We start from the raw sequence: 24,369 nt of genomic DNA, 5'->3' as shown, positions 1-24,369 counted from the left end.
TCTAATCCATCTTGACTAAAAGTATGTGTGTTGTATTCATACATTAAGATGTTATATTAAAACGAAGGGATCCAGTGGAAGGCGCTCTCTCCCCACTCGTTGCATCTTCTCTCCAGTCCTCTCAAGGACAACATGTTTTCCATCGCCTTTCATTTCACAGTAATCTACCGTTTACCACCTTTAATCCACCATCGTGTGTATCAAGTCATCAGAGAGCTCGTCACCTCGCAAGAATTATCCGTGTAGTTAACTGATGACATCTAAAATATTCCTCACACATGTAGGTCAAGTCAGGCATGAATAATAAATACACCATACATGTGCTGTAAGCTTTATGTATATTTTATGTAGATAAACGTAATGTACAACGTGACCAATAGCTTTTACAGAGAGTATAAAAGTTAATGTAACTATGAGCCCACACGGGGCAGTAGAAGATAATATTCTGCCGTCAACTCAAGGCTTTCATTTTATTTTACAATCACATAGAAAACTACTGTTGTTTATAGTTTTTTGACATCATCCTCATTGATAGTTTCATCATCATCATCAGGTGGCAATAATCATCATCATTAACATCAAACATCATCTTCACTAGAATCTTCATCATCATAAATAGAACCTTCTTACTCACTTGTCAGTCATGGCATTTTAAGGAGCATCGTCCCAGTTATCGACAAATAGCATCTTCATCCTCATGTTTTCTTATGATTATGTTTAAGGCTTTTGAAAGAAGACCGCTAACTTCAGCAAAAGTCTTCCTGTTGGCTCAAACATGTTACACAGAGTGTGCATACTACAACAAAGTAACACGAATTCTATACATTATATATACACACACATACACATAACTTAAGCATACATTGTTTAACATTTACAGGTAGTACTAAACCATATCACAAATGAAAATAAATACAAAAATTATAGTTGGTTATTATTTATATGCTTATTTTTTTAAAAGAGGAACACAAAAGCAAGCAGGAATTACGAACCAAATGCAAACAGGATCACAACAGCACGTTGACCTTCACTCATATAGGCCACAGACAAGTGGAAGAAAAGCTTAATTGGACTGGTACCCCATTGGGCCGTTGCATAGCCATAGATAAAACCTACCTGGTGGACTTTTTAAAGTTGAAGTACTGTTAAGATTTCCAATATATCTGACTCCCTTTCTGGTCAGCATTCAATCTGCAATGGCCAATATAGCGTTCCACATTGGTTTGTCGTAGTATTACACCACACTGGCTGTTGCCTTCTTTAAATCAAAGGTTGTGTCACCAAATCAACCAGTGCTCACTTCTCTAAAAGGTTTGCAACTTCAAGTCCAAAACGCAAATAATATCTCAGGCCTCGGCAAAAAGCTCTTTGCAACTAAAATAAAAAAGTATGCACATTATCAAAATTCTCTGCTCCACACAAATGAGTGAAATCAGCCCAGCTGACTCAAGCCTGTAACAAGTTTTTAGGAACCTAAACGTAAGCCAGCACTGTTTTTGGAGCTTTCTCTGAGAAGGCTTCAGCCATGGGACCCGGAGGGAAGAATTCAGCACCTGAGTGAGACGACGACGCGGTGCAGGTGAGCTTCTGCTGCACCGATCGTCTCGCCACCTCCCGAACATGTCCGCTTGTCTCCTCTTCCCACCCGTCCCACCTCATCCTCACAATGTATCCCAGACATCCGAACTCCAACTTTGAATTAGGACTTTTTCATAAAGCACAGTGGACGGAGCACACCACTGCATACACACACACACACACACACACACACACACACACACACACACACACACACACACACACACACACACACACACTGGCCTATAATAACCCACACGCATGCATTTGCACCTGAAACATGGCAGTTGTGCTTGTTATGACCATGAGAGGGAGAGGTAGGGGGTGTACATGAGATGGAGGAGAAACAAGTCAGCCTGGTTGGTTGTTTGTGTGTAAGAGAGTAAATCCCCTCAGTGGTGTGTGATGTCTCCCCAGCAAGAGCACATGACTCGTGGAGAGTCCAGGAGAGACACGGAGGTTTGTAATTTGGGGTTTTTGACGGCTCTCTCTGTGGCGAAGCGTCTCCCTGGCGATTGTGGTGTGTGTCGTGTGTTCATGAACGGAAGGAGGGAAAGATGGAGGTGGAGAAGACCCTCCCGCTTCATTTCTTGTTGGCGATGCGTCTCTTCCTGGTGGCCAGCATGTCGTAGAAGGGGTCTCTGCTGATGCTGGCCCTGGAGAAGAGGTCAATCAGAAGGACAGTGATGGAATAAATAACAAGGCCACACGAGATGAGGGTCTTGAGCATCTTTGATATGGAAATGCGGGCACATCCATATAAACCCCCTCATCAACTAGATCATCAAAAAAAAAAGTTTGTGCAATGACCTAGTTTGGTTTCCATGGTTCCGGAAGAGGAACCCCCCTTCTCCGTATTGGAACCTCGACCCGAACTCGTAGTGAAACACACAATCACAAACTTCCCCCCCTCCCTACTCTGAAGGTAAAAATTTACTGAAAGAGGGTGAACAAATGAGCTCAAGATCATTGACTTTTACACTGCCCCTTTTTTTCTTAGAGCGATGCAAAGGCAGAGCACAATGAGAGCAAGTGAATGAGGAATCCATTCAGGCTCTACCGAGGAGCCCAGTTTCACGGCTGCTAAATCGTGTTAGCAGCGGCACAAAGCGAGAAGAGGCTCAACCCCCCACTGCGGATATCTCAGATTCCCTTTGCGACGCCACGCGCTGGAGAATCAATCTGTATATGATGACTATCCTGCTTTTTTTGCACAACCCCATTTCATGAAACAAAAGCCCAACTGTGAATCTGAGCAAGGCTCCTGTGACTACCCCAAAATAACATTTCCCCCATTTCTGCACTCGACAAATTGTACAACCTGGTGCATCTAAATTATAAGATAAAAAGACATTCTCTCTCTTTCACTAACAGATCCCATGTATTTATGAGCCCATTTTCCCCATTGACCCAGTTCCTCCACTATTGTCGGGGTCTGTGGGTTTTCGACTCAAGCCGAGCAGATGCAGCGTTGGGCTCTGTGATCATCTCGACTTTAGAAGAAGGGGGAAAAAAAAAAAATCACCATTTCCATAAAACCCCTTTCATCTCCACAGACCCCCAGTCCTCCCGGACCCCCTCTGGTGAAGCACAAGCTTGTTAGCCTCCGCGGTTCCGAGTCCGTCAGTTTGGAGCCGCCTCCCATGGATGGGATCGCTGGGTTTGCTGGCTCACCCCCGGGCCGCTCTAAGCAGTGACTAATCCCTCATCATTTCCCCAGTGCAAACTCTTTGATAGTATGGAAATGGGGGGGGGGGTTGCATTATGTTACAGTATAGTAGCGTTCTGCTGAGCCAACTCTCTTAGACGTTGCACCATCCTCTACGCGGGTGAACTGAGAGCAACATTTAGGTCACCGACAGGCAGCACGGTTCCCCTCGCTGAAAGTGAGTGTGCAACATGTACGCTATCTGACAGACACAAGCCACACTCTGCTTAATTAATGAAATCAAATATCGTAAAGACAGTGGTAGCACACCACCATCCTCATTGAGGCTAGGACCGTTTAGCATATAGACCGAAAACAGCTCGGCTGAATCCAAAGGTAATAAAGTACGCCTACCAGCACCTCTAAAGCTCCATGCCATATCTTTTATGTTTGCTTTCTTACGACGGTGAAGTATAAAACCAGATTGTGGCTTAACAAAGTGATTTACTGCGGGGTTGCATAGCAACACGTGGAACCTCTAGGTAAATAAACCCTGTGCGCTAAATGCATATAACGTGTTTCTTAAAATGTCAAACTTGTTTTGCTTTTAAGTGCTCTTGTGAGGAGTCTTACTTAATGGATTTAATCCACTCCTCTTTCTCTTCTGCCGTGGGAGCCGATATCCTGTACACCACATGGTTGCCCTCGACAACTCGCCCATCTGCCTCCGTCTTGCAGGCTTTAATCACCTGGCCCTTGTGATTGGGATTATAGAGCTCAAAACAGTTCTGGGGAGTGGAGAGAGAGCAGGGCATTAATATTTTATATTAGCCTGCGCACCTGACCAAGAGATGTACTTTGAAAGTCAACATTAACATTCATTTTTTTTTTTAAAGGCAACGGAGGAACAATAGAAAGCATCTCTAAAGAGGCATAACTCACAGGTTTCCTCGGTTCCTCCACCTCCCTGATGCTGAGATTCTCCAGTGGGATGATCCCACGAGGCTCCTTGTCCTGAAGGAGAAACATGAGAGGAGGGAGAAAAACAACCGAGTAAACTCAAAGCCAAATGCAAGCGAAGAAGAAAATATAAGGATCAGACTTGTAGCAGAGAAGCAAGAGGGTGAGTTGTTGCATTAAAGAATCGTGGCAAATGAAGACTAGAAGGGAAGGAATGCACATACAGCTGTGAGGTCAGCTAAAGAGGACGGATCCTCTGTGCTGTGTTTTGCTAGCACGTAAATTAGCCCCCCCCACCTCCCCTCCCCTTGTCCTGACTGCTCTTAAACGCAGCAGATCATGTGTGGGTGTCAGACCAGAGGACGGGACCTAATGACAGTGTCCTGAAGGATAATAGCAGGCTAGAGAGAGAGAGAGAGAGAGAGAGAGAGAGAGAGAGAGAGAGAGCAGTGCTGATGGAGCAGCCAGCGGGGACAATGATAAAAACATTTCAACAAGGCACTTAGGAACTTATTCTCACAGAGAGACACAGACAGTCTCACACACACAGTGCAAAAAGAGAATTCATAATGAAAAAAATACAGCCATATTTGTTGTGGCCCTAAAAGAGGCCCCTAGGTAAACACCACACCATCTTAGCGTGACACTCACTGTTGTGTATTCAAAGTAGTAGAGGCAGTTGTCAGTCAGGATGAACCACCTTCTTTTCCAGGTTTTCACTCGGCCGCCTGACAGGAAGGGGAAGAGGAGACAGGAAGTCACACAAAGGCCAACGTGACAGACGCGTGGGACTCACGTTGATGCAGCCGATCCACATCCACTGCGTTTATTGGGCACAGATTGCATCAATATTATGACCTGCTATCTCAGACCTTAAAGGAAAAAAACACCCAGCGATGCATTTTGAAGCAGGGTTAGTTTGTGCATTAGTGCATATCTGTATTTCATGTTGTAAAAAAAAAATGCTTCTGGTGATCACATGATTAAGCCATACAATGGGTGTCTAATTCCCAGCAGTAGCACACGCCTTTGGAAGTTCAGAGTATCTTCGGCTGATCCAAAGTGGTCTTGTCAAAAAATATATATGTCACTCCATGTTTCACACATAGTGTTTCCAGTTAATATTACTGTGGGTGGAAGTTGAAATGTAAACCTGCAATATTGAGAAAACAGACTCAGCCTGTTGAGCCCGTAGAAAAATAAGTGGCATGTGATTACAATCAACCACCACTATTGCGCCTCGCTTTCAGCTCTGATAAATGATGACTTATGCAACTGACAAATTATTGCTGACTAGGCTTGTTCATTTAGTTTTATTTTAGTCAACGGGATAAAACCCCATTGGCTCTCAGGAGAGGAGAGCAAATAGCCCTTGATATGAACCTGATGTGGCACCTAAAGCAACCCTGAAGGAACACGCATGTGGAGACGCACACACCACCGGCGAGAGCCAATTCAGCATGTTACCAACTCTACAAACTACATTCAAAAGAAGCGAAGGGAGAAAGAGACAGCGAACGCAAAGGAATTCAGCCTCCGGCAGTGTTGGAGAAACACACCACTTGCTGACACTGAGGAGGCTCTCCTGGTGGGAGAGACACATGAACGTTGTGTACATGACGTTGAAATGCAAAAACAAACAACAAACACACAAAACATGTATCACAAGCCGGAGGAGTCTCATCACGTCCTGCGAATATTCTTTGACCGAACATTCTTGATTAGTTCAAGTCTCAATAACAACATCCCTCACGGTCACAAAGCTTTTCACAGCAGCGCTTGCTTCCTGTTTTCCTCTATGGGCCGAACATAATAAAAGCTTCGGGTTTCCTAACATTTCAACAGACTCTGGATAATGAATTAACGCGTCCAAATTTCCGCTCAGCAAAGAAAGAGATTTGCTAAAAAAAGGCATTTATTCCTCCACGTCCTCCAGGGTTTATTTTTAGAGAGTTGAATTAGAAATATTACGGCAAGAGCTGGAGCGGGGGATCGCTGCAGGGACCGCACTAGAATGTAATCATGTTGGGTCTGTGAGCCTCAATGGGGCTATTTACATTCATACTCACTAGTGCGGTGAGACATTACACGGAGTGAGAGGAATGTGCACGGCAGAGCCAGGTGTGTGTGTGTGTGTGTGTGAATAGTAATAAAGGTGATCACCTGCAGTGTGTTTGCCCTTTAACCTTTAAAAAATAAGTATCCAAGCCATTAAACGTTTTATGTTCAATAATGAATCAACGTCTTACAACAATTAAAAGTGTTGAAAAAAAAGGACTCAATGTTAATGTGTTGTGAACTCCAGAGCAATGGAGCACGTTGCAAATCAAAAACACATGTAAACAAACAGGAACGAATGGTGAAAAAATGTTATAAAAATAAGACCCAAAACTATTACCTCACTGAGAAAGCATACAACCACATCCAGTGTCTGGCACAGAAAAGTCCAACAGAAGAAACAGTTCCAGCATGTGTTCCTTCCTGCACTACATTAAGATGTAAGGCACAGAATAACATGCCTTCACCAGGTTACACACATTGTAAAATGTTCAGTAGAAGAACAAATTGTGCCGTGAGAATGTACAGAAAAAAAACGTTTTATTGCTTGAGTTCAGAACTAAAGTGAGCGTCTGGAATTTTGTTTAACAGCATCTCTCAGCACTTGTTCCAACACATTGATGTTATTTCAGGTGCATTTATGAATATTACACAAAAGGTGTGATAGTGCGCTTCAGTTCATTGCGTGTATGAGGCGATACCTCGCCATGGAGCCAGGATGTCTCCAACTAACCTAATTTGAGCAGCCAGCCCTCTCTGTCTGGGTTGAAGAACGTATGCGTCAGGTCATTCCCATCATCCTCTGGGATCTTAAAGGGCTCGCTCTTGATGCTGTCGTATAGATTCTGGGTGGAGAAAGAAAACGGGGGGGGGGGGGGGGAGAAGAGAGGAACGTTTTCAAATCAAAGCACAGCCAGACACTTTTTCTTGTGTCAATCAGCGTTCAACCCAGCTTTCAGATTTCAGAACAGTGTGTTAAACAAGACGTTGACAGACTTCATTTTGCTGTTGGGGAGGTGAGAGACAGTGATTCAAACCTCTTTGATTCTGGAAGCTTGAATTTTTCTACCCAAAAGAAGCAGAGGGCGCTTTGGTAAAGCCGTCAGCCGACACCATGCGGGTGGGCGAACTTTGCTTTAATGTGTTTTTCTTGAGAGAGATCGTGGGCCGCAACATCTCAATTAGTGAGGCACGACTCTGCTCCTACATAGGTTTATTTTTCCGTGCACGCCACACTGGATACATTTGTCATACCTAACAAGCTAATAAAGCCAAAGCTCTCACCCTGAGTAGGTCCTCCGGGAGGTCTCCTCCCTCATTGATCCCTCTGTTCATGGAGATGAAGCGCTCGACGGGGGGCTTGTCTCTGACGTTGGGATTGTGCAGGCTTGTGTTGAGCATGATAATGGAAAATGATAGGACGTAGCAGGTGTCTGTGGAGGGAATCGTGCATGAGTTTGTTTCCGGGAGACACAAGATACAAGTGTGAGTGTTGGTACACATTTTTCTGGCCTGGAGTTTATGGATTTGTGTGAAAATTACTAAAAACTATTCATGTTTAGCCACTTGGTCACCTTAATTTATTGATATGATATTATACAAAACTATATTGAGAAAAAAACTTTCAATCGAATGTCTAGACATCAATCAACAGATATTTTTCTCACCACCAAAATCTAGGTCTGTCTCATAAAAAGAAGAGTTTAATCAACAAAGAGCTCCATATTCCGAGGACACAGACTCGTGGAGCCCTTTTCGAGGCCACATACAAATCCATTGCTCTTGTGAGTCCACATCATAACTCCCGCAGACCTCCGCCTCATCCATCTACACGCTAACGGCACCTGTCAACATGCCCTGCACTGTAATTTATGACCCTGAGCCCACTGGTCCTGAGAGATGACCAATAACTAAGTCTGGGTGTGTCCCCACTGCACCACATCAATATTCATCACCTGACCTGTCACCTGCGTCCTCAAAAATCCGCTCGGCTAACACGGGAGCAGCACACGTGTGGCTGAGTTAGCGCTAATGACCGCCATCGACCCGGGATTGATTTTAATCATCGCCGCTGGAGACACGAATAGCGATGACTCAGTGGGGAAGTTGGAAACAGAGTAGTAAACAGACTGTTGCTCCTTTTATGATTCTCTAAAAAAGCAGATATGTGTGTAGCCTGGTACTCATATTTTCCAGTGCTTTAGAAAAACATCTCCAGGGTTGTGGCCACATTTAAAAGATTTATAGAGCCCGAACAGGTCCAGATGTCCATTAGAGTACGAAAGACAGTCAGAAGCATTGATCTGAGGCTGAGGTGGTCTGGCTGGCCCAAATTATCTGTCCTGGACTGTCTAGCTGAGTCTGATTCATATGTCTGCTGCAGTGTGTGTGTGTGTGTGTGTGTGTGTGTGTTACCTGTGGACTGGAAGACGCCAGGGTTGCATTGACAGTACCTGGAGGCGAACGCCTCCATCATACGATCAATCTTCTGGGCCTCGCCGGGTAGTCTGAAGCTCCACAGAAACTGCCTACAACATCGGAACAGAGAAGGAAAATGTAACGACTCACTGGTTTCATGTTAGAAAACATTCCGCAGACCGGCCTTGAAGTCGGATGATACGACGTATTTGATTATTAACCAATTCAATAAATTCATACATACATCTGTAGTCAACCATATTGTTGAAAACCACAATGCAATTCATCTTCACACTAATGAATCACTTTAACAAGACTTCCTGGATAAATGTTCCCCATGTAGGACCACTCCAACAAAAACCCGTTTTTCTTCACCGCGGTGCCACATTCGGCCGTCCACTCACCTTAAGGCTTGTACGAGGTTGAGGTCTGCAAACTCATGAAGCTCCACAAACGCCTGAAGGACCTTGATGTTGAAGTCATCCCTGGAGGAGAGGAAGGTCACATGTCACACATGCTGAACTGTTCAATTCCACTCAAACGGATTCAGAAAAGAAAAACAAACAAACAGACAGCAGACTTTTAATGCGTTATATCGGTTAATGCATTTGTCCTCTGGGGTCACGTTGAAAGGTGAATGCTTCCATTTCCTTTTGAAAGAGAAAGCAACCTTGTATGCAGGCAGCGTGAAAACCTGTTTGGTTAGGACAATCCTGTCCACATTGATTTCCCCTTCGATAAGAACCACATGTCCGCTCCGTCCTTTTACTGCTAATGTCTGCTGTCGCTGCTCCACCAGTCCAGACCGCTCATTTCCTGGGGCTTTATGCCATGGCACATGCAGTGCAGACCTGACGGAGGCACTGGGAGATGAAAAAGAAAGGTGGAGGAGAAACAGAGGGAAAAATGGAGAGCTCACCGCTCCCCTAAGTAGTCCCCTATGGCTGTTTTGTTAAGCCCTTCGCCTTTGTAGAGGAACTGTGAGATGTCCTCTGGGGTGTGCTGGAGAAGATCGTTCTCCAGAAGAAACTGGATCCCCTGTTTTGGAAGAAAAAACCCCCGAAAAAAGCACACTTACATGTCAGTAGGCTTGTTTGACCAAACGGATGACTCCAAGATACTTTAGGATTTAATCAGCAGTGACATTTGTATTGATTCTCACATATATTCAAGTTAGCGCTGACCTTTTTAGGGTCCATGTTGAACTTCTTCCTGCCCATGGCGATCTGTTTGTTTCTTTGCGTGGTTTTGCTGAATATAGAAAACAAAAAAATACATCACATGACAGTGAAGACGGGGATGTTGTCCCCCACACTGTTGGGATTGGTTCGTCTAGTCTGTTTATATACGTCTCTGTCAACTGAAGACTGAGTGTTCAATAGATCTAACGTGAGAAAACTGGACACCGTGGCTGCATGTGACTAGTCAGTCGCATGAAACACTCAACACATTCTGCACGCGCACCCCAGGGAACTCTCAACCTTTGGGGGTCGGTGCCGTGGCCCGTGCAAGCTCCTTACTCTCCCTGTGTGCCCGGAGCCCTTTTTCCAGCCACACCTGAGACACACACACACACACACACACACAGCCTCGCTCCACCTCATCAACCAATCAAATGAAAGCCTACAACTGTTTGGCTAATGTTTTGTCAGGGGATCGTTCCACCGTTCCGCTCCTCAAACAAATGGGGGGATTAACATGCGCGCAAACATACACACACACACACACACACACACACAGAGAGACAACGACAGGTGTGAGGCTCACAGCGTAAGCCACAGCGTGGCTCAATGGCTCTGGAGATCAGATTTGTAACAATGTAACAATTAGTCAATGAATGAAGCCAACCCAAATATATATAAAATAGACAGATCTGATGATTGATTAATCAAGTCAAGCAAACACAGAAAACGTGTCGTTTCAAGCTCATCAGATGTGACGAGGGATCGTTTTTTTCTCATTTCTGTGTGGCGATCGGAGGACATCACAGTTGACAACGTGACGTGCTGTTCGTTGTTCTTCACTCAGCTGCAACAACTGGTTGTTTAGTCAAATGTCAGAAAATTGCTGGTTAAGAGTTTCCTAAATGTTTTGCTTTATCCCAATAGTTATCGTTTTCACATACATGGGTACAGGAGAAATCTCAATATTTCATCTCTGTGCTAAAACTGTGATCTTTCATTTTCCTACCGGTTACACCACCAATCGTTCAATCAAGACACCAACGGGTGGGTTTTTTGATACGAGAAACATTCATTATTTGCATTACTTGACTCACCTCTCACCTACGCAGGTCAGCTGCTCGATCTCAGTCATCACCTCTGCGATCTCAAACTTCAGCCGCTGCAGAGAAGGAAACAGCAAAACAACTCATAAGTTTCCTTATTGTTAGAGATAGGTGATCTGGTTCAAACCAATACTACACAACCGTCACCGGGTCATGTCAAGAGGGTATTTCTGTCTTTATTAGATAGTAGACAGTGGCATCAGAAAACACTCAAAATCCCACGTGAAATAATGCTCCATGTCCATAGTTGTGTAAAACTAATTTTACAAAAAGTATTATATTGCACATCCCCACTAATGGGAACTTTCTGCTGCAGGAGACAAACACATCATTCTTGCTTCAATACTCACTTCAATATCATCCAGAAGCTCCTTTTTCCTGCGCCGTATATTCGACAGCTCATCTCTTTCCTCCAGAGACAGGTCCTCAGGTACTGGAAAATACAGAGAGAGAAGGGTAAATGAAAGAGCATATGTGAGCGAGGGAGGGGGGGGGGGAGGGAGAGAGGGACGGGTTATGGGGATGGATTAGATTAATTCACCTTCCCAGTCACACGGATTATTAAGGCTGGCAGTGTTCAATGGATCCATCCCAAAGACATTACTCAGGATTTCAATTAATACTCATACAGAGACGAGTCCAAATACTCAGACATTTGTTTATAAAAGGTTGAACTCAGAACATTCCTTTAACCCCCTCCACCCATTATTTACATCGTAAGTCTTTGCTCAATGTATATTTAGTCCCATGGAAAGTTGAATTACCTGCTCATCAAACCAACAACTGTGTACTAATATTATTTTTGGGCTTGCTACAAGTAGCTGAAATGCCTGGACAGGTATTTGTGACATGTCGACGTTCAGTTTGTTCATGTACCCAACTGTCTGTATCTCATGTGGGTTTCCTGCCTTTTTTGTATAGTTTATATGGTGGAACAATACGGAGCAGGTGTGAGAGATAGAAGAACTTTCTCATGAGAACCCTGATAAAACCACAGAAACAGCCCTGCTGCAAAGGAGATCACTCCCATAAAACATCCTGTGTGTTTAACACACACTTTGTGCGCACGCTCACACACACACACACACCCACACACACCCCCCCCTGCCTCACACACTGGGCATCTGGCCCGACCTCAAATATTGGCTTTGCGCTACTCAACTGTCGTCGGGCGTTCATTTTGGGTAATAACACAGCAGAGAGAGACTTCGTGCAACATGCATGCGTGACTGCACGAGCACACAAACACAGTGTGCGCAGGTGAACACACAATATAAAACGCCATGCACACGGAATTTACAACTCACACACACATGACCCTTATTCTATTCCTCTGTAGGTCCCCAGGTGCCACTGCCTTATCTTTCATTTAACCACGCCATGTAAACTAGCCCCCCTTAACTACCCCCCCCCCCCCCACCCCCCTCCCTCTCCTCCCACACATCAGAAAACAGGGATCCATTTGAGAGCGAGCTGACATGAAGTAGGTCACTTTCACATGGAGCTATACCAGATTGTGCTTCTCCTATGCTGATTCCTTCACACATGCACACACTCCCCCTCGTTCTCTCCCTTTCTGCCCCCCCCCCCCTCCCCACAGTGCTTGAAGTGGGGGTGTTAGCAGATTCAAATCCCCCAACTGAATCATACCACTAAGCAGCTTTGCAATTCAGACGTTGTTCCCCCACTGACTGTAAATAAGTAGTTATTTCCTCTGCTCTTTATCTATCTGCTGCATCTCTCACTCTCTCCCTCATTAAATCCTCCCCTCTCCTTAGTCTTGCTCTGTAAGACAAAGTGACAGAGGCAGCATGGGCTCTTAGCCTGTGACGTTCGGAGGGCTTGGAGCTCCTGTTATCACAAACCGGCAGCCAGTCAAGAGAGCAGGCATCCAGATGGCTGTGTGATCACTTCGCTTTCACACGTGATGCACGCACAGTATCTACCAACGTTTGCACCACTAGGAAGGCAGAGGAGAGAACAAGAGCTCATTTTAAAAGGATACTAATGGGGTGCGAATACCATGTCTACCGGGTGCTGTGTAGTCGATTAAAGTGATGGTTGCAGGTCTGATGAGGATTTAAAAAATCCTAAGTATTAAAGTACAGGGAAAAGTTACAAAGAGGTATGAAGTATGCGTGAGAAAAGAATCACAAAGCCAAACCACAAAGAAAGGGGGAAAACTCAAGAGAGATGTACAAACAGATAGAGACACTGTGGGTACATCTCTCTCTCTCTCTCTCTCTCTCTCCTCGGCTTCATTGAAACGGCCTCAGAAAGCCGTAATTGTGGAGCAAAAAGACCCTGAAGGCAACCCCCCCCCCCCCTCACACTCCCTTTCTGTAATGCGCGAAAATACCTCCTCCATCCCTCCTGGCTGAGAGGGCTCGTCCGGACCGGAGAATGGGACAGATAGTTGCATCTGTTTTGTGCATCTCTGTAGCATGAGGGAAATGCAGAGTAATGTGATATCGCTGTGTGGACATCGACCGCTGAAGAGTGAATTCTGCATGAATATTTACGCATGTTTTCATGAGTGGATTGCCGTGGAGAGCAGCCCCCCCCCCCCCCCCCCCCCCTTAAGAAAAAAAAGAAAATCCATATCAGGTTATATACAAATACTCCAACCGTAACCCCGGGCACAGCCTCATATATTATCACTCAGCCTTGATGAACATACAGTGTTCCAGCAATAATCAATAATCATAATAGTTCCAACTTGCAACGCTTGGCCTTTAACCCCCCCCTCCTCCTCATCCCTCTTAAAGCATGCACCAATGAGTAGCTGCCACCGTGTAAACCTAACTCCGACAAGCAGTAAAGATGTCCTCAAAAGGAAAGGTCAGTAGGTTTTGAAACTTTCTCTTTTAGGTTTCTCCACTTGGTCGGGCGTAACCAAGCGGGTCAACACCTTCTCGGGGTGTTGGTAAAAAGGTCACCAGAAAAAGGTCAGGGAGGGTCAATGCGCCACGGCGCAGTGGCATTTAACGGCCGCACGCCATCAACTTTGAAACGTACGCAACCTTCTTAATATTTCAAAATACGTTGAAGAAATAAAAAGAGCAACGTCAGCTTTTCAAGTATTGAGAAACTTAAGCAGGAAAGCTTCACTCCGTGTGTCCGTTCAGGTTAAAGTTGTGTCTATCGCCAGGGGAGACGTCCCATGACTCCATTAAAACTGTAACCGCTGATCTAGACAGTCACAGAGGGTCATAAAAAGGGAAAAAATGCGATCACATGCGAATGATTCAATCCACTGATAGCAGAAGCTTTGTTTCAGCTCAATGCTGTGCTCTGTTGGAGTCACCGTTTTGTCAACTGTAAAACTACTCAGGGTCCCGCATGATGCGTCATTTTAAGGCCACGGCACCGATAGGAAGACCTCAGTCCTGATGAAGTCTAATCCCTCATGCTTGTGGAGATATGCTGGAGAGACCTGGATCGGATTCAAGTGTCCGAGGAGCCTTTTCCTTGGCAGGATCGCAGAGTCAGATGACTCGGCGCGTTTGACGGTGACGTCTCCCCGGTGTCCTCGGCTCCAAGGTCAGCGGAGAGCCGGGTTCAGCATACTGATGCCCCGCTGTCTTTGGTCACTGTCGCTAAATGGTCAACTTGCCGAGAAGGATGTGCGGCTCTTTCAACCATCACACCAATCGAATCACAGTGAAACTAATACAGCTCAACTTGGCTAAAAAACACACTGCGTGATTTTCAGCAGGCTCCAAGTTTAACAATGAAGGGGATGTCTACTGTGATCAGGGCCTCTCTTGCCATAATGGTGTAAACACGAGGAGGGCAGAGGCCGTCCCCACCGCAGGCCAATTGGGGAGCAGCTATGTGTAGTGCACGCGTATGTAGGAAAATCTGAGGGACCAAACAAAACAAACAAACCTCAAAAGGATGAAATCAGCCCGCGCAGGTCGAAACAATGACTCGACTCAAACATGACCACTTTCGCAGAATAAAAAGATTGAATTCCTGTATGAAGTACGCACCACGTCGCCTTTTCCTCTCTCCAGTTGCCGTGACGACTGACATGCCAGCGGTGTCTGTGTCCTTATGAAGGTCAGTGCTGCGGCTGGAGGAGCTTTTAGCAGCTTGTTTGCCGCTGGTGTACCTGTGAGATTGTGGCTCGTAGGTGTGAAGTAATTGTTTCCCGCCCCACACCGCCGGCGTCACTCCTACTCACAGCTCTCAAGCATGCGGAGACATACAGGAACACACACACACACACACACACACACACACACACACACACACACACACACACACACACACAGTTTGACAGTCGTGGAATGAAAATAGGCCGCATTCCTCCTACTGCAAACCTGCCAGTCGGGTCCATCCAGCTGCTTTAGTCTCATCTTTTCATCCAATTCATTCAGCGTTTTAGTCAACTCCGCTGTTTCACTCACACACTCACACACACACACACACACACACAGACACACACCTCCATTACCTGGAAAACCGTCAGCTCTATTGGTAGCCCAAAAAAGACAAGACAAGCTATCTAGTTTTCCTCGAGGTCAGGTGACATGCACTGCTCCGCTGTTATAATTGTGGGATTAGGATCTTCTTCCTCAGTTATTTGGGTCAAAACTTGCTGGTGGCGGTAAGTGGAACACAAGCAGAACCAACACTGCCACTGAGCTCCAGCTTCTGCAATCAAAGGAAAACTCAACCACATTTCAGAGCAATCCGTCCCATAGTCAATGACATTTTTCACTTTGGAGAATTTAGCATCGTTTGGGGTTGAAAAGCTTCGCCGTCATCTGCAGGAATAAAGACAACAACGTGTCCCCCGAGGTCTCTTAAAGGACTAAAGCTGCTCCTTACTTCTATCCAAGTATTCATTCTATATTTTAACTTTTCTCACTGTGTCGCAGACATTTCAAAAGTAATGTCCCAAGTAATTTCTGTCAGCCTTACGGAAATACTGAATGATTCCTTCAGGTCTGCAGCAGTAGCTTGTTGTCAGGCCTCGTCTTTGAAGACACGTCCCCAACGTTCCCGTTATGAAAATTGGATTACCATTTTTTAATTATTATTTTTTTTTATAATCAGAGATTACATCAAACGCAACACGGGCGTTTGAATTCTTCAAAGCCTCAAACGCGCTATAACACAATCCCTTGAAGTCACTTATTCATGAACGAGCACTGCGTCTGCCAAATTTCATGCAGAAAGAAACGCTTCCTCTTCCCTTTGGATTTAAAAACCAGCTTTCCGAATGGTTTGTTGGTGGGTCATTATAAATCAAGATCCTCAGACAAATTAGTTGAGTGGCTGGGACAGCAGGATATCTTGTTCTTTTTCTTTGCTCAAATAAGAGCTCGACTGAGAGTCTCTCATCAGGATTGTTGATCTTTCCTCACATGCAATTTCCTCTACAGCAGAGCAGTGGATTACTTTTACGGTGTGCATGTTTTTTCTTATAGTTTGCAGTGTTTGTAGCCGATAAAAGTCTTTCAGCCATCCGTGCAGAGATTCAGGTCTTTTTTTTTTTTTCTTATCTTTTGAGCAAAGACATTTTAAAAAGTAGGTTGTGATCTCGACAGCGTGTTTGACCAATACACAATCTGGTAGATACAGTTTGACATACATCTAAGTCCATGTTTGTTTTGACGCGTATCTAGTTGCACATCATATTAAAGCCACACACTGTGCCTAGGCAACACATTTCTACATCTTTTAGAAAATAATACACCAAGCCAAACAAAGCCTTGAAGAGTATTCCGTCAAATCTTTTGACCTTTAATAGTAACCTTCTTCTTAATAATATGAAAACTCAACAAGAAGTCATCTTTTCCTACCAGCATGAACAACAGATTGTTAACATCAGCAGCCCCTGCAAACCTAATCTGAAATGAGACATTCTTTAAAAAAAAAAAGAGGGAACTTTCACTTTGAGGCTTTTGTACTTTTACTCTCAAAGAAATGTCCAATGCAGGACTTTGACTGTTTTTTTCTACACTGGTTTAGTGACTGTAGTGTCCAACCTGAAGACGGGCTGGTCCGGAGGCCCCGGGCAGACCGACACACGCTGTTTACATTGGGTTCAGGCCTGTGGGAAAGAGTACAGCGGAGATACGACATAAAGTCGGAGAGACAATCCAGCTGCCAAATAGGATCCACGTCTGCTTTTGTTATCCTAAGACAGCAGGAAGGAGAGGAGGCGGATGAGGAGGAGTGAGAAAGAGTTCACGATGGAGTGAAAACCTGAGCCAGGATTCCTTTACTACGCAAAAATATGTGGGCGATTCGGGTCAAGGCATCACTCTTTGCCGGGTCTCTGTAAAGGGGTTTTCCAGATCAGGAGCCTCTGCAGTCAGTTTCTTTCCCCTTTAGCATCCAAATCTCACGACTTAAGCACAGCCCCAAAAATAAACCACCATCTGTAATTCTTGCATCACCTCTACAGAGCAACAGACATTAGATTTTTCCCACAATAGTTGGATAAAAACAGCAGGGATGAAGACCGTGTTGGCAAACGCTTATGCTTATTTCATAATATGTTACATCTTTCTCGTGATCCTTCCTGTGCGGATTCATCTGATGTGAAAGAGAAAATATCCCAAAATTCTCGTCACAAATTTGAATGTCGACTGTTCTCACCCGAGCAAAAAGTAGCAGAGTTGGTATTCCCCCTCCTTTAACACTCCAGGGAGGGAAACATGTGGGAAGCACAATGTTTCACCGTGAAACTAAGCACATGTGAGGCCTCCTGACCGCCTGCAGGCACGTATGACACCCAAACACCTCCTGGGAGCTTCCCAAGATCTGCTGAGGTTTCCAACTCCAGGAGCCCGGCGTTGGAGCCTCTGGATCGCGTCGCTCTGGCCACAAACCTCAGACCTGGCCCCCAACTCCTAACCCTAACCCCTACCACCTAACCCCATTATCATATGAAAACAAAGCGGGTTTTATTGAGCTCTTGTGCATGGACTTAGTGCAGGACAACGGAGAGATTAAAAACATGTGCAAAGGAAGCGGCGCCCGAGAGCCACCGTAAATCTCTCGCCCTCTAAATGCACCCTTGGGCCGCTCTGTTACAGCGGTCATGACCCACTCAAAGCGCCCCGCCCCCGCAGCGTTATCAATCGTACGCAATCTTCATCCGTGGGAGCGCTGACATTGATGCGTTGTGAGTTACGAGACAAGGAGAGAAAGTGTGTGCTCCTGTGTGTGTGTGTGTGTTCAAAGTAATCGAGGATGGGGCGACGACCCCTCAAGGAGCTGCCGTAGTCACCGTAGAAGGACCCGGTTAAAGACGCCCTGGAGGGCCATCGAGGTCGCTCATTTTGATGTAACGTTGCCCCTTCGCTTACGGCAATAGAAGCTGTCCAATATCTTAGAGCCTAAAAACCCCAGAGGACTGAGGAGAACAAAGACCTGGTGACTCGCTTGACACCGTCACATATAGAAAACACAGCAAAGGGTGTCTCCTTTGTTAACTGCACTTCTTTTCCGCTCAAGGCAGCTTTTATGTCATGATTGAATCCTCTTTATATGTTGTGTGTAAGTTTCTCCTTGGTAGGCAAGTGACAGTAAGCGGCCTGAGCCCCTGACCTATAATCCACAAACTGCTATCCATTTCCCTCTTGATCTCCTCTATCGCAGCCCCCCCCCCCCCCCTAATCCTCTGCACACCGTTTGAAGATATACACACACTCACAATCATGCATGCACATATATATATATATATATACACACACACACACGCGAAATAGTGGAAGCACGAGGGATACACATCTGGGCTGAGCCTTGCACCACTAACCTACATCTGAATGCAGCATCAGCTTCCCTATCAGCCTTTCTTTGAATCTGTGCCACTGCTGCATGTCTTCATCCACACCTCACACACACACACAAACATACATGCGTAGATACACACTGACAGGTTCCTCAAGTGCCCGCTTGTGTCACGTGGTCGTCCTGCCGTGGTCGTCGCTGCCACTCCGAGTAGCACGGAGCCGATGACGAGGAAAGGAAAGACTGCGACTGCGACCACCTCGGCCTCCTTTGCAGCAGCAGCGGGGCAGTCACAGCTCATCCTCTCTCCCCACGAAAGACGAATGAATTTTGCATGATGCAGCAGCATCTCACAGCCGAAAAAGGGAGAGTGTGGGTAATGGGTGGAAACGTGCCCATTTTGCAAAAAAAAGAAGAAAAAAAAAGACTGAGGAAGGCTGTGTAGTAGTTCACTGACACGTTGACCCTGCAGAGTGTTAAAAATCCCTTCTCAAAAGCAGAGCCGGCATTGGAGTGGCAGTGCCCCGGGCCCCAGGGGAGCCGACGAGAGGGCGGTGTGAGGCTGGAAGTCGGCCAGAGGCGCCCACACACACACACACACACACACACACACACACACATACAAGAGTGGCACATAGCAAGGATGTCTACGTGTTTTGTAGGATTGACATGGGGAAGAAATTTTAAAAAATGTGTCCTTACATTTCTCTTTTTGACATGTAAAGAAAGCAATGTAATGCATATGTCTGTGTTAATAATAACGGCGTAATGTTTCCGTATTTCAATACTAGATGGAGTGGAGGAATACACCTTTTTCCTGTATCATCAGCAGGTCAAACAAACTGACATTATTGTTCCAAACCTCCCGTTTCCTGTCCGCTCTGCTGTGCCTACACTTCCCCTTTCTCTCTCACACACACACACACAAACAAACTCCCACAAAAAACCCCAAGTGGAGCGGGAAGTTCTTTGCCTGAAATTCCTTTTGGCACATATTTGAACCTCCTGGGACCTTTCCGGACACTCTGATTCCTCGTTGCAAAGAGGAAGAAAATGTCTTGATTTGCTTCAGGTCTCCACTTCAACGAGCCCCTTGATGGTCTTAATGTGACAAAGACACACCCCAGTCTGTGCCTCTGTCGAGCAGCAGAGCTTTACTGCACAGCCCTGTGTGTTAGATGAAGCGGAAACTGGAAACTTTCGTTAAAAAAAAAAAAACCCTCTGTGTGTACTTTTCCTTCTCTGTCCCAGACAAAATAGAAGCCACACCATCAGCGTCATAGCCACTTATAAAAGTACTTCTTTTTTTTTAAAAAGGCAAAGAAAACACAATCGTGGTCCAAGAGGATTTGGATTCACTTTAAACTTTGCTTTTATTCATGGAATTAAACCATGTCCCAATCCAGGATGTTGACTTCCACGTGGGTCAGTCTGACTTAATGTCTGTCGAGTCCAACCCAAACCCCTGAAGGAGATGTCATGGCCAAATTAAACGCGCAATCTGATATCCAGGGAGGACAAACTCAACAAGGGCGCTCTGTGTTCGCTGACCTCACTTCAGTCCATACAGTAAGGTGGAGCCACATATGGAAGCCACGAGTCCTTTTTATCTCCCCATCGGCCTCTCAAAGCAGTTAGAGAGCCGTGTGAGCTGGACCGCCAGTGCGTGACAGTCTGCGGGAGCAGTGAGAGCGCAGCGCAGTCAAAACATTAACAAACACACACACACACAGACACACACACAGACAGTCTCTAACAGAGCAGTCAGATACAAGCAAATCACCCAAACTCACAAACATAAGTAAGATCACTTTAAAAAAATGAACAGAGTGGATAGACAAATGTTGCATCTCAAAAGAATACGTCAACATTTTGAATAAAAAGTTTCTCCACTGTCTCGCCAACAGTTTGATGAAAATATTAGATATCAGTCTCCTGTATTTAGAATATCTTAGCTTAGCATAAAAGGCTGGAAACAAAATCCACTCATACCAGCACGTTGAGTCTTAGTTGATTCATCTGTATGAGAAAACAAGAGTAGATAAAGTATTATAGCATTATAAAATGACTCTTGTTCTTTCTATCTCCCACCACACGAGCTTCTAGCGCGGAGGGAAACACCGGCCCACTTGTGCTCCCCAACGTCCTGTGGGCCCCTCGGGTCCTTGGCCGCCACACACGCCCGAGGACACGTCCTCCTCACCCCCCCAGCCCAGGCCTCGCCGGGCCTCGGAGTAAAACACCATCCGCGGGAGATACCTACAGTACAGGTGACCCCTGTGAGAAGCCCCAATTTCTTCTTTTTTTCCGCAGTGTGTAAAACAAGCAGGTCGCCGGTGAATGCTTCGAATTCATACCACGTGGACGTCACTCACGAAGCCTCCAATCGACGAGTCGCACGCAGCTCACCGAGTCACACAGGTTGCACTGAAAGGCCAAGGAAGAGCGGCTACAGCTCCTAAGCTACGGTTCAGCCAGACGGGCGCCGCTGGAGCGCAGCGCGTTTCGTCGCCCATTGAGCAACCGCAGAGGGCGTTGGCCGGTCGATCGCCGGTGGACCCCGTTTTCGGAGGTGTGCATTTTCATCATCCACGCTGAGCATGTCGGCATGCCGGGCATTCGATAGGAAGCACGGGACAGAGAGTCCCGGTCATCAATCAAAGTGATGGACAAAGTGACATTTGGACTCAATGTTGCAGCAGGACGAGAGCCCTTGTTGAGAGGTGTCACTCCGGTACAAAGTGGTCGACCAAGCCACCGGCCGAAAACAAAACAAAACACAGAAGCAAAGTATGAAAACTGAGAGGATGAAACTGGAAAAAGAAAAAACGCAGAGCAGAGGGGAAAGGAACGTAAACAGAATCCCCATCAGAAGTGTGACATGGTCTGATGGAGAGTTGATTGTGACAGACTTCCATTGAGAAAAAAACTCCTCCAGGAGATAAGGACGGGGGGAGAGACAGAGACTGCTCTCGCCGTCCTTGTCTCTCGCTGGCGGCTGTCTATACTTATTTGGCCATCTTCCAACTTTGCTCCCCTCCCCTCCCATCCACACGTGTCTCCTGTCTCGGTCCCTCATTTCCTCCCAGACATCTCACCATCACGGCTACTACGACTGGGTCTCACTCTCGGCCTTCGCCGTCACGCCTCCTTTCCCATCCTTCGCGCCATCTTTTCTCGCCGTCTGTTCTCCATCAGACACCTCGCTCCGCCCACCCCCGAGCCCGCCTCACTCCACCCGAGGCTTGTTAAAAATGCGCGTGTCCCTTTGAGAGACAGATCTGAACTCTGTCAATCCACCACCTGACGCTCGCCCCCTCAAGGATCCTTTTCCGTTTTGCCCCCACTGTGCCGCGGGCTCACGTGTGGCCGTTGAGTTGTTCTAATGAGGAGCAGCGATTTGTGGACCATGTTCCCAACTGTTCCCAAAAACAAACCACCAGGACCAAAAGAGAAGGAGCTCTGCAGTCTCTCGTCCTGCAGCATTCAGCAGTTGAAACATCACACACATCTGCTCAATTCTAGTAAATCTTAACTGCTAACCAGGCCAAAAGGGAAAAGGCTAAATGAATATGTCTGCAAGTGTGTGCGTGTTTGTGTTTATGCTCCCGGCGGCTGTCAGCGATCCCGGCTCACCATCAGCCCGCACCATATGTCTGTCTGTGCGACCGCGCTGACGCGTCCCGCCGCTGGAGGCCGGGGCGGCCGCAAACAGCACTGTGACAGCTTTATGCCCGGATGGCGCGCATAGCGGCGCTCCAGCAGTGGAGCGTGTGGGGCTGACTGCGGCTGACTAACAGAGGTGAGACAACATGAGCAATGGTTTCTCACCTGCAGATTGGGACTATAGGCTTAGCGGACACTGCCCCCACAAACTGCAACCAAAGCCCCCTATGCCGGAGTCAGAGGATGACATGGATGGATTACTGGAAGAAGAAAAAAACACCAGCTACACGACCTGTGGCCCCTACCCCCAAAAACCTCTGCACCAGGTGACGTTCAGAGATTTCTTGTTTTTACTGTTAACCAAACATAAAATGACCACAAAGACATGCAAAACATCCAGAAAGAAAGAATATGTAAAAGAAAAGAAATACCAAAAAGGACCCCAAAGATTGACAGGGGGTGGGACCTGTTGGGCCAGAGTGACACCAGCCCACAGCTGACGAAGCCTTAAACATAAGTCCAGTGGCCACAGCACCAATAGCACACTGAAGCACTTGCTGGCTCATTCAAACCCGATCCTGAGTCTTTTCTTATCTCGGTTGAAATTAGGTCAATCTTTCTACCTTCACACATCTTGCACACACACACTCTTGAAAGCATCACAACACTACATGAATGAGGGGGTGGGGGGAGGTTTCTGCTCATTTTGGAGCCGACTTCGTGTCAGATATCATTGGAGGGAAATGCTGATGTGGGAAGGGATGAGATTAACGTGGCTACTAATCGCAGAAAATAAAGGCCAATGTCAAATTCCATGTTATTAGTAATAATCAATGGAAGCAGGCTGCAGAGACACACGTCTCCTCGCTGTTAGTACTGAAACAGCTCCACTTTATTGGTCGGAATTGCATGGAATTAAATCCTACCTTGGTTGTCCTCGTCCATGTTTGCAGCCTAAAAATCAAAGACCCCCACCAAAAAAAAAAACGGTCACAAAAACTTCCCTTGTGTGCGAGTAGGGGCTCCGACACGGCAAACACGCTCCCTAATGTCCAGGACGCTCTCTTCTTCTTCTTCTTCTAATTCTTCTTCTTCTTCGCTACACCGGTTGTCTCATTGGCAGCGTCTTCTCCTTTTTGCAAATGTTGTGGCCATTTACGCCTCTCGGTCGCGAAGCGGTCCCTCCGGTCCCCGTCGGTCGGCAGAGGCTGCGGCGGAGGTGTGTGTTCGTCACAGCGGTCGAGCGCGTTGCCCTCAGCCTCTCCACATACGCCTTCACTCCACTAGCACCGGGAGAGTTGTCGACATTGCTGCGTCAAGTTGGCCGGGGCACCGCCGGAACAGTGCCGGAAGTGCTATTGATTAAAATTTCAGAATAAAAGTCACAAGGTGTTACATCACGGGGTTTCTTTTGTTTTGAAAGTGCTAACAGAAAGTCTTTGGGATATTCTTTGTCGAGTGACTGGACGTTTAATCCCGTCCCCACTGCGTTACACCGCTCCTGCTGCGCGTCAGCGTTCATCGCCGAACGGAGCCCACGTGACTCCAGGCAATAATGAGATTAGACCCAACAAAACAGACCCATAGTGTTTTTTATTGATTATACGACACGGTTCGAATATGCTGTCACATTCGGTTTCATCCATTAGTAATTAAGTAATTTAACCTCACATATACCTGAATCGATTAGAAGATGGAATTTATTTAGGATTGATTATTTTGCATTACTTTCAGTGGTGGAAGTATGGAGATAATCTAAATAATCTTGTATAGCTAAATAATGCTCCGTTAGAATTCAGTATTGTGTATGAAAATGTTTATTAGGTCAATCAGATTATCAGGTAAATGTACTTTCAAGTACAAGTCGTAAATCAAGCTCAAAAGTGGTCTGAAATACTAAAATATTTTCGATAATATGTCATAATATTGGAAACGATTACTTCATGATGCAAGTTGTCAATGTGCAGACATTTTTATATACCCATTTATTTGACATGTT

At 46.0% G+C, this 24,369-nt stretch overlaps 1 protein-coding gene across 1 annotated transcript; it reads right to left on the bottom strand.

Moving 5' to 3' along the window:
• Positions 1 to 319: 319 nt before the first annotated feature.
• On the bottom strand, positions 320 to 23,690 carry cyth3b (cytohesin 3b). The gene is made up of 13 exons (XM_037475891.2): positions 23,297 to 23,690; positions 11,300 to 11,382; positions 10,941 to 11,005; positions 9,847 to 9,913; positions 9,582 to 9,700; positions 9,067 to 9,147; positions 8,660 to 8,772; positions 7,529 to 7,677; positions 6,978 to 7,089; positions 4,838 to 4,914; positions 4,169 to 4,240; positions 3,860 to 4,014; positions 320 to 2,234 (listed from the first exon to the last, which is right to left on the bottom strand). The coding sequence occupies exons 1-13, from the start codon at positions 23,313 to 23,315 to the stop codon at positions 2,162 to 2,164; spliced, it is 1,185 nt and encodes a 394-aa protein (XP_037331788.1). The 5' UTR covers positions 23,316 to 23,690; the 3' UTR covers positions 320 to 2,161.
• Positions 23,691 to 24,369: the final 679 nt, after the last annotated feature.

This window comes from Pungitius pungitius, chromosome 12 (assembly GCF_949316345.1).
Source record: "Pungitius pungitius chromosome 12, fPunPun2.1, whole genome shotgun sequence".
Taxonomy (NCBI): domain Eukaryota; kingdom Metazoa; phylum Chordata; class Actinopteri; order Perciformes; family Gasterosteidae; genus Pungitius; species Pungitius pungitius.
Note: the sequence above shows the minus strand (reverse complement) of the source record. Positions and strands in the feature narration are given on the sequence as shown.